This window comes from Strix uralensis, chromosome 16 (genome assembly GCF_047716275.1).
Source record: "Strix uralensis isolate ZFMK-TIS-50842 chromosome 16, bStrUra1, whole genome shotgun sequence".
Classification (NCBI taxonomy): Eukaryota; Metazoa; Chordata; class Aves; order Strigiformes; family Strigidae; genus Strix; species Strix uralensis.
Genome location: NC_133987.1, coordinates 7,349,402 through 7,359,893, shown reverse-complemented (window position 1 = coordinate 7,359,893; position 10,492 = coordinate 7,349,402). Strand labels below are relative to the sequence as shown.

General features: G+C 49.6%; 1 protein-coding gene across 3 annotated transcripts; it reads right to left on the bottom strand.

Annotated features, from left to right (window-relative positions):
• Nucleotides 1–1,620: 1,620 nt before the first annotated feature.
• Nucleotides 1,621–9,998, bottom strand: KPNA7 (karyopherin subunit alpha 7). Of its 3 annotated transcripts, XM_074885786.1 has the most exons (11): nucleotides 9,933–9,998; nucleotides 9,091–9,232; nucleotides 9,035–9,039; nucleotides 8,493–8,569; nucleotides 6,798–7,066; nucleotides 6,160–6,242; nucleotides 4,711–4,974; nucleotides 4,113–4,346; nucleotides 3,583–3,765; nucleotides 2,753–2,902; nucleotides 1,621–1,701 (listed from the first exon to the last, which is right to left on the bottom strand). In XM_074885786.1, exons 1-11 carry the CDS (start codon nucleotides 9,996–9,998, stop codon nucleotides 1,621–1,623), a joined length of 1,554 nt encoding a protein of 517 aa, XP_074741887.1. The 3 variants fall into 3 exon arrangements, with proteins under 3 accessions (XP_074741887.1, XP_074741884.1, XP_074741886.1); XM_074885783.1 differs by lacking the exon at nucleotides 9,035–9,039 and having other exon boundaries at nucleotides 8,493–8,575; nucleotides 9,089–9,232; XM_074885785.1 differs by lacking the exon at nucleotides 9,035–9,039 and having other exon boundaries at nucleotides 8,493–8,575; nucleotides 9,095–9,232.
• Nucleotides 9,999–10,492: the final 494 nt, after the last annotated feature.

Sequence of the window (10,492 nt, the reverse complement as noted above, 5' to 3'; positions counted from 1 at the left end):
TACCTAGTGAAATCTGACCGTTTCCAGATGCTGTATCAGCCTTGTCAGCAATGAGAAGGTGCACACAGCCGAGCCAGAGCCCTTTGTGTGAACCCATGGGCACAAACAAAGGATTTTCACAGGCACTTGTTTCAGCTGTGTGTTCAGGCATTGCTTTATCACAGTTCTAAATACATAGTTTTGGATCCAAGAAATAAAACCCAAGAAACACTTCGCAACTCATCAGTTCCAGCACTTTAATATTAAGAAGTGATACCCAGCTCTGGCACACACGATCTCCTTACAGGAGATGGAGTACAACCAGACTTCAACTACCAACTCCCTTTTTCCTAGGTGGCCTAGAGGAGAAATGCATAAATCCTCTGATGAACAGATCCCGGGTGGAGGAAGAGGTTCTGCTTCCTGGAGAGAAGATTTTTCCCTTCAGCTTAAGCTACCTGTCACATTACCTCCCACTGCATCTGAGAAAGCAAAGCCCTGAACCCACCCAGGGTCATTTTGAAGAGTCTAACCCCCCAGAGCAGGGAGGAAGAAGCTGCCACCCCCATCTTGCATGGAGCAAAGCCCTTGAGATAGCTTCAACACCTGGGGACTGAAAGGTACTAAGCAGAACTTTCCACAACCCATCAACACTGTAAGAATAGCGCTTGTTATAAGAACAGCGGCTTGTTATGAACCTGCAGCACATAACGTTTGTGCAATACCTCCGCTAGCAGAGCAGTACATGTAGCTGCAGGGATGGACACCGGGCACCGGAGCTTGCTGCAAGCTGGACTTGAGCACCACATCACCTCAGTCCTCACCTTCTGCTCAGCCTGCAGCTAGAGACCAAAGTTGGAGGGCTCGGAGAAAGGGAGAACTCCTCTCAAAGGACAGTGACATGCAATGGAAACCTGAAATACAGGTCCTCAGTATTAAAGGGCAGCTCTAGGCAGAGCCAGATCAGTGGGCTCCAGGCTAGTGGATAGCATCTGGGAAGCTGCAGTGGGAGGCAAATTGCTCCCAATGCAATAGCTGCCTCTGACACAGCCTTCCTGAAGGACCAGCACTCACACAGCAGCTCCTGTGTCCAGACAACAGTGCTTATATGAGGGGGTGGAGTAGCACACACAGGGGTGACAGTGACCCACCTTCCCCCAGCCAATGTCCTTCTCTGCTTGAAGCATCTCCCCTCACATGGAGGTGGTTTTGCCTGCAGAAGGGCAAAACACCTCCTGAATATCTTTTCAGAGCTGCATCTGCCATTCCAAGTCAAGCCTATAAATTTCAGCACAAGCACTAAGGCCCAGCTGGATTTGGTGGTAATATCCTGCTCCCCAGCAGCTTAATACAGTTAACAGAAAGTTTCTGGCTCTGCTTTCCTGCCAGAAAACATGCCCAGGAGCTCCAGTACATTTCTGCAGGGCCTTAAGACACTATCGAAAGAAGTCTATACTGTTTGCAACAGCAGCTTATAAGGGAAAAAAAATAATCAAAGGCAACAAGTACAAAGCCAGAGTGCAATTTATTGACAAGCTTCAAAAGTAAAAGACCCAGCATCTTTGCTCCTTTTGGTTTGGATGTCTGAGTTCTACTAAGATACCGCCACCCACCAGCTCAGAGCCATGTAGTGCTTTATCTTCAGAAGTTGAAGTCTTGCTTCTCCACTGAGAAATCATATAGACCATCTTCACTAGTCCCAGGCTGCAGATCTGGATTTTCCTAGGAGGAAGTTGATAGCCATCAGTTAAAGGTTCTGCATCTTAATAGACCTAAGCTTTTTGCACCAGAGTTTGCCTGAAGCTTTTTACAGCAGCTTACTGTTTTATTCTTGTTTTGAAAAACTCTGCTGCTTTAACAAGCTGTTAAGGTCAGCTTGACTCTAACAGGAAGACCCTTGGAGACCAGACCAAGTCCTCCTGTTCTTTACAGCACACTGAAGCTGCACTGTCCCTGCATCTCTCGCAGAAAAAGCAGCCAAGTCTACAGGCTCAGATGCCAGAGGCAGAAGAAAGGAGTGGCAGAACTCACTCAAATTAAATAGCCTGCTTAAAACAGCAACAAGCCAGGACTGCTTTGGAGAGATGTTCCCCCTGGCATCCAGCCCCTCAGGCAAGTGCCAGTGTGTAGGAGAGCTTCCTCCACACCCTCTCTCAGGGACATCCCGCAGACCCTCTTCTGGCCAAAGGACTAAAACAGACATTTGCTCCCTGCTGCTGCAGTTCACATCTAGACTGAGCCTCAGCTCCAAGATCTGTCAAACCGCTAAGCCTCTTCCCTGATGTTTCCCCATCTGCGAGACTAAGGCTAGAACCAAGCATGGCATCTGTGACAGTCATGAGACTCTTGCAACTGCTAGCTGGTATCCTATCTTTTTTCCATAAGTTTGTTGCAGGAGAAGGGTCAAGTAATCCAAATGCAACCTGAGCATGGTTATCAGCTGAGTAGGAGGCTTCCATTCATAGTGACAAGCTAGCTCAGCTCCAAAGGAGGAAACTTCTCCACATTTGGTATTCATATCAGCAACTGCAGTAACTCCAGCTGATGCCAGTTTAAATTCCAGCAGCAAGATGCTATCAAGGCATCCATATCTGCTGTGCATCTCTAGGAGCTTTACAGACCTTTAAAAGCAGCTGGAATGAGCTGCAAGGACTACTCTAATCATGTAGAGGTCTCTTCCAAAAACCTATTTCAGCATCCTTAAAGTCTGTGCTTCATGCCAGTGTGTAACAGCTTCATATTTTCAGATGAGAAGTGGCAAGAGCTCACATACCTCACCAGAAAAGTATTTCTCTATGATATTCAGTGCAGCTCGGTAGACCATGTTGTTGTCGTGGGTTTGCAAGGCTTCAATTTTCTCCAGACCATCAAGCTCTTCCACCAGCAGACACAACCTTTCTGTCTCTCCCAGCTTCTCAGCTGCCTGTAACATCAGATAACCCAGCAGGAAAATACAACCTTACATCAGTAACAGGTCTGAGATGGTCTTTACTGTAAGACCCTGATCTTAAAAGACAAGTCAGAGGACCACAGTCCCTACCTCATCCGAGGGGTATGATACTGTGTCTATGAAACATCAGTTGCTGCTGGGATTACTGCCCAGTGGCTCAACTGCCAACCAAACAAGCTAGCCAAACCCTACTCAGTCACATCCACACACCAAGCAGCAGTGGGTGTGATCTGGCACCCACTATTTCATTTGCAAAAGCCATTTCACTGGTTCAAAGGTGAACAAGGCTACAAGAAACAGGCTTTCAAGTGAGACACACAGATATCAGCTGGCAGGGAACAGAGTTGAAATGCCCCCAGGACCACTTCAGTTCTCTGCAGTTACATTTCCTCAAGACCTTCACCTGGATTAACACAACCTCTTTTCCTTTCCAGAAGGAGACTAAAGTCACAGTAAGTGAAGAGGAACAATTTGGGAACTTAATCTTGTCAAGCCCTTTGGACAACCCAAGCGTCCAAGTTCAAGTCAGACAACATGAAGTCCACATTTTACTGCTGCAAGATCAGCAGCTGCTGTTCTAACCACACAATGTAAGCATTCGGCTCACACCCTGCTGCTCTTTTCGAGAAGGAATGCAAGAGATGAGATCTTACCAGGAAGATATTTGAAATGGTATCCAGGATGACCAGGATAGTTTTGCTGTCTTTGGCCAAGAGCAGGTTAAGCAGAGGTTTGAGGACCCCAGAATGGACGAGCTCCACCACCTGTTCCACAGTGCCTCCTGTTGTGAAGTTGGCCACTGCCCACACAGCTTCTTTCTGAGCTTTGAAGTCCCCCTGAAAGAGCAACACAGTGAAGGTACTCCCCAGCTTTAGCATCCCTCTAAGATCAATGTGAGGCAAGGATAGCCATTTCCCTTCTATTCCATTTGGGCTGACCCACCTTCCCCAGCACTGAGTGATGGGCGGACACCCGGCAGAGCTGCCCAGAGCAGCTCCAAGCCACGTCTTCACGCAGGTGTAGTGACAAGTCTGAGCACCCAGGCTGTTCCAAGAATCTAAACAGCTTTGAAGCAGATTGTTCAGGTGGGCACCCACCAAGTGCTTCACAAATGAGGCATCATGGACCTCATGAACTTTGCTTCTGCAGCAGCTCTATGTGCAGTGCTGCACCCATCCCTTACCTTATCGAGCAGCTCCACCAGCGGTGGCAATAGCCCACAGGTGATTAGTTGCTGGATCTGCTGGCAAGGCCCTGCTGCAATGTTACTGAGCGTCCATGCTGCTTCCTTCTGTATAGTTGGCTTCGCATGTCGCAGGAGATGGGGCAGGACAGCCAAGACGCCAGCATCGATAGCTGCCTGGGTCTGCTCATCAGTCCCTGTGACTACATTCCCAATGGCACGGAGAGCTGGAGTCTAGACAGAGATTAAAGGAGATGAGGAGAATCCTTACCTCAAAGGATACATGCCAGAGAGTCCCACAAGATCCCTCCTAAGTGCTTGATCCTTCAAATAAGGAAAGCATCATGGGAAATTACTGTTGTATTTACAGCCCTATTGCCCTCCTATTCTGCTCTAAGCAGCTTTACAGTCTCTATCCAGTCTGTCAGCCACAGCAAGCTGGAAGAGAGCAGTGGCTTGACCAACAACCAAGTAGTACTGCAGTCTGAGGAGAGAGCAGACCACTCTAGCTACATATAGGAAGGAGACATGCCTTCCCTCTCCTTGGATGTTCCTACATTAAGGGACCAGAGGCTGGAGATTACCAACGGTTTCTTACCATAACAATCAACTCTGGGCTGGCCATAAGTTCCACCAGCCTTTTGAGAATCCCTGTATCCACCACAATTTGGATGCGATCGTTGGAGCCATCAGTCAGGTAGGAAACAGCCCAGCAGGAATCAGAAATTATGTCCTTGTCCTCATGTTCCATGAGGCAGATGAGGACCGGCAGCATCTTTCTCACTGCATCCAGTGGAGGGTAGGGGTTCTTGTTCCTACAGAGGTTTGATAGTGTCCATGTGATGTTCCTCAGGAATCCAACCTGAAATACAAAGGAGGGGTAAGATCCTCACTGCAGTAACAAGTGAGGAAGAGGTAGCACCCTGCTTCTGGTCCCTACAGCTCAGAGACATTATCCAGTAGCCAGAAGCAGCCTCCTTAAGGGCTGAGGCTTATTTAAAGAAGGGAGATGAAACAGGTAAGCAACTAAGGCAGTAAATTCACCCCCTCACTCCCCAATATTAAGTTCCAATAACTTCAGCTCTAGTGGTGTGACAAGGTACTATGACTGATAAAGGTGCCAGACAGCATATTTGCTGGGTCCTTGGACAAATTAGAGCAATCTTCAGACACCATCAGAAATTTGTTTAATATTAGCAGCTCATTGTTCTAGAGTGGGGCACCAGGAGGATTTGATTAAGCTGTATCATTCAGACAGTTCATCCTAGTAAGGATGCTCCCAGGAGAGCAGTGGAGCTACATTCAAAGCATTGCAGCTACCAAGGTGTATGTGAACTGGTGTTTTGTTACATTTCTTCCACATGGCCCCCTAAGAGGCAAGGGTGAGTTGGGCTAGGGGATAGAGCAACCAGAAAAGTTGGTTATTTTTAAAAAAAAAACATCTTGCAATATAAACTCACAGAAGGCCTACAGGGTATTTTCTTAACACCAGCCTGAAAGGCCATAGTTATGCCTCCAGAAAGCATATAGCTTCCCTCACACCCAGGGGTGGGAAATCTGGAGGCACTGGTACTGCTGTTACAGCCCCCAAGAGCTTCTTAGTCCACCTTATGCTTCTCTGAAGGTCTTCTCCCAGAGACTGAGAAAGCAGTGGGGCAGGGACCATTGCAGAAGGGCAGAGAAGCCACAAATGCAGCAGTTTAGAGCTACCCAAAAAGCAGCAGGAAGAAGCTTGAGGGACAAGTTCAGCCCTTCCACATGCATATGCAAGTTACCTTGCACTGGTTTCATCCTATTCTGAGCTTGAGATGATCAAAGCTGGATAGGAAAGCTAAGACTAGAAGATATCACATTGACTTGAAGACTATCTGCTTGGCATCCCCAGCTTTGTATATAGCTGGGAGGTAAGGTCATTAAAAGCAGTTTAGAATGGGGTCTCATTCAATTATACAAACAGCTTGTTGTTTATAAGGTAGATGTAGATCACCATTCACCCATTATCCAAGTGATTAAGAGCTGTTAAGTCAAGAAAATGAAGGTTATTTACTGGAGTTACAGGTGACACCAGAGCCAACAAGGGAGGAATCACATTGCAGTTGATAAGAGCATCTCTGTATAGAGGACCATCACCTGTACAGATGAAAAAGGGTCATTTATTGCATCTGCCCAAGTCACAAGACAGTCAACATCAAATAGCAGTCAGACCTGCAGGCACAGGCCAGGTCTGGGGGACAGAGCTCATTCATTAGCCACACACAATTAAGTATTTTCAGGTGGGGAGGATTTACCAGGTAGACTGGAGTGCCATCATGGCTAGTTTGTGGCAGGCTAACCAGACATAACCCGTTCTGTTCTCCCTGACAACACTAGTGGGTTAGACCATCCCAGCAGGATGGAGTTTTGCACTTGGCTTTAGCCAAAATCCTCTTGCAGAACCAATATAGAATCTCAAAGGCCACCAGGCCACAGGAAGGTGGATGGACTAGATGATCTTCAAGGTCTTTTCCAACCTAGATGGTTCTGTGAAGGGACTGAAGGGTTAATGGTTTCAATAGGGGCAGCAGCTTGGAGACAAAGCTGCAGGGAGACAAGGCTGTCTTGAGGAACATCAATATTTTTAGTTCCCCAGCACTGGTGTGCACAGTGACCCTCCGCTTGCCCCCAGACCTGGAGACCTCTGCTTACCTGCGATGTTGCCCAGCGCCCACACAGACTGCTCGCTGATGTGCATGTGTGGGGAAGACAGGAGGGAGATGAAGGCTGCAATGGCACCTCCCTCCACCACTGCCTTGGTGTGGTTGGAGGTGCCAGAGGCGATGTTAGTCAGTGCCCAGGCTGCTTCGAACTGCAGAGAAGCATTGTCAGCACGGGTCAGGAATTCAACCAGCCTGGGGATGATCCCCAGTTCAATGATCTGATTGATGGGGGGGTCCTTCTGCCTGGACAGCATTCTCCTGCAAGAGAGGACACCGCATAGCCTGCCATGAGAAACGCTGTGTCATGCCATGATAGACTGTAACCCTGTGGCCAGGTACAAGGTTGTGGCTTGCAAGGGAAGCAGCACCTGTAAGAGATGCTTGTTCAGCATCCCAGGTCAGCAAATCCCCCCAGCAGAGGGGTCGACAGAGAGGCTGCTGCAGAAGACACATCTAAGATGCTGAAGCAACAGCAGGGTGTCCATTAGACTGCAATACTTACATATCCTTTTAGGACCATGGCAACATTATTCCATGCTCCCCACCTTGCAGGAGTTTGAGACAGTGAAAAAATCAACATCTGCAATTAGTTTTTACAGCCTACAAACCTGCCTCTGCCACTCCCCAGCACAGGACCACTGGCCAGCCCCACACAGACCAGAGCTCACATTTAAAATGAAGTTTCCCAGACTGCTTTTCCAGCTAAAAACCAGAATCACTAACTCCCCACTGCTGTTTCCTGCCTCACACCAGTGCAGAAGCTTGTGCAGGTGCCAGGGAGATGGGATCAGGGAATTGATCATGTCAGAGAAAGCCAGAAAAAAGCAGCACTTTCTGCTTCCCAGCCTGGTTCGCTCAGCAGCAGTGAGTGCTGGCAGAGGGTAGCATGAGATGTGAGCCCACAGCTCAGAGCTGCATTAGTGCTGCCACTGGTACCCCACCATGGCACAGTGTGCTGTGAGGGCACTCCAGGTGCAGGCAGCAAGCCAGCTCTGCACAGCATGTTAGGGAGCAAGTCATGACTTGCCCCTTTAGGAAGGGTCTGCTCTGGCCTGCCTCCAGTTAACACCTTGGGAGCAAAGCTTTTGATCTGTTCACCATGAGCAGATGTCCTCACAGCCACTGGGAACAGCACTGGTCCCCCAGCACACAGGCAGATTGCTGATGTGGCAGCTCGAGCCAGCCAAGGAAGCACCAGCAGTGATTCAGCCTCTCCTGGACCCTCAGGAGTCATCCCTGCTGCCAGCTGGGTGATGATGGCACCCTGTGATCCTTCCTACCCCCACCCAGGTGGGGACACCTCTGCTCAGCACTGACACTTACAGAGCCAGCCTCTCCAGCCCTTGTCCCACCCAAGCCTTTGGCACTTCATTTCTTGTGGGATCCAACACAATCCCTGCCCCAGCAAAAGCACAGCAAGGGGGACAGCCCTGAGAGGCACAGCCAACCCCTTGGTTGGGTTCAACCACACAGGTCCTTGCCATGGGCACTGCCCAGGACTGTGATGGAGACAAACAAGGCACATAGGGCACAAAACAGACACCAGCTGAGGTCCCTCAGGGCCATTTGGGTTACCAGGCTCCTTCCCACTTTGCCATCTCTTCAGACAGGAATAAATACCTTCTGCCCCACTGCAGCTCCATCAGCCACCTCCCTCTTAGCATGGAGCAGCAGGGCAGCATACCTGGTGGCCTGTGTGGCCTGCAGCTGCAGCTTGGTGTTGCTCCCATTCACAGCTTCAACGATTTCCTCCAAGGACAGCTCAATCTGTGTCACAGGGAATGATTCAGAGTCAGATGGCAAGCCAGGACTCCCTCCAGTTTAATCTCCGCAGTCAATCAGCCGTCTAGACCCGAGTCAGTCACCACTTCATATCTAAGCAATGTCTGTTCTTTATGCAATGCAGTTTCGAGATGAAGCAGAGGAAGAGAATCCACAAAAGCCTTGGAGGCAATTAATCCTTGTAATCAAGCACTGAAAGAGTCACTGACACACTCTAATGGGCCTAGGAGCTCAGTAATTAACCCTCACCGCGCAGGGAGCCAGACGGGAGCTTCGCCAGCTCCCAGCAAGCTGGAGCACCAGCCTGTTCTACCTGCCATCAAGAAAAGCCACACGGGACATCATCTCCATGCAAAATAACACAGAAAAAGGCTAGGCAGTCTGAAGCACTCTGACAGCCAGCATGGTGATCAGCAATGGCACTGGCTATTTAACCCAGGTCACCTGAACTGGACTTGGTAGTGGTCCAAGTAGAGGATACCTACTGCACAAGCCAGCACTCACCTCATTACTTTTGTCTTCTCCCAGAGAGACACTCTCATCCATCAACCTGAACAAAATACTCCTGCGCTTCAGGATCTGCTCATCCTTCTTGGCCTTTCGCAGCTCAATGTTCACCTCCACTCTCTGCCTCCGCAGGGCCTGGAGAGAAGGACACCATCCCACTGGTGTCTGCGTCACCCAATTCTCCAAGGAGCTCATCTCTAACTCTCTGCCCCAAGTTTCCTACCCAAGGAGTGCAGAGAACCAGTATCTGCGCTCAGGCAGCTCCTTGCTGTGGCCTGGAGGGTTATGTAGGAGATAGGACAGAGTAAAACCTCTCACTTAGTGTCTCCCGAGGACATGGGCTGCTGGATGAACCAACAACCAGTGGGTGTTTTTAAAAGTAGATTTGTTGAACCTGAGAGGCAAACCCTCATCTCCTCTACTGGCTTAAAGCAACCTGACAGATCCCATGGTCTGACATCCCACACCAGCCCCCTCTCTGTAGGGATAACGGCTGCAGAGAGCTGGGCAGGCTGAGGCTGAACCATCTCCCTCGCCCAGCACATTCACCAGCGCAGCTCAGAGTCACCCACCCAAAACTCATGTCCCCCTTACCTGTGCCACCACACTCCCTGCAGCCCAGCCAGCTCCACACCACATCTCAAAAGCTAACTGAACATCCCTGCTGGCAGAGCCATTCCACACACACACCCCCTTTAGCTACCCCATACAGGTAGATTTGGGGGCAATTATCCTTTAGAAGCTTTCACATCAGCTCCTGCCCACAGGCAAACCCCCAGCTGGGGCCACTGTCCAAAGGGGAAGACACAGGCAAGTGGTGGAGATTGGTACTTACAGCTGCATCCTTGCCCTTGTTCTTGAACTTCTTCATCCGCTCACTGTGCTTGCACACCACTGGCATCTCGGCAAGTTTGAGAGAGGTGCCAGCTGAAAGCCTTCACGTGGTTTTGGGGTTCAGGACAGAGCAGGGTCAGGTCACAACTGCATAGCAACATCCAACTCCATCCACAGAGGGGTCTGGGACCCTCCACACTCCCACCAACAGACTGTGCCACACATTTTCTCTTCCCACCTCCCCAGCACAGGAGATGCTGGAGGTCCCCCACCCTAAGCAGAGCTCAGTAGGATCCTCACACGCTACAGCTAAGCCACTGCACTAAATGCAAGCACAAACTACCGCTTAATACCAGGCTACAAAAATTACAGCTGGTGCTGTAATCCCATGAGGAAGCTGGACACACCACTCCTCATGGTTACAGAGACACCACCTTCCTCCAGTTCTGATCCCATGGCTTTTAGGTTTACTTAAGACACAGAGCCCAAGCCTAGCAAGGCCTCTTGCCTCCAAAAGGATCAGCTTAAGGTCTGATTTAAGGGCAAGCAGCCACACCCAAG

Coding starts and splice junctions, on each gene's coding strand:
- KPNA7 (XM_074885783.1), bottom strand. CDS start 9,998: ATGCCAGTGGTGTGCAAGCACAGTGAGCGGATGAAGAAGTTCAAGAAC. Junction 4,347..4,710: donor GCCCAGAGTTGATTGTTATG/GTAAGAAACCGT, acceptor ATCTCTGTCTAG/ACTCCAGCTCTCCGTGCCAT. Junction 3,766..4,112: donor TGGTGGAGCTGCTCGATAAG/GTAAGGGATGGG, acceptor TTGCTCTTTCAG/GGGGACTTCAAAGCTCAGAA.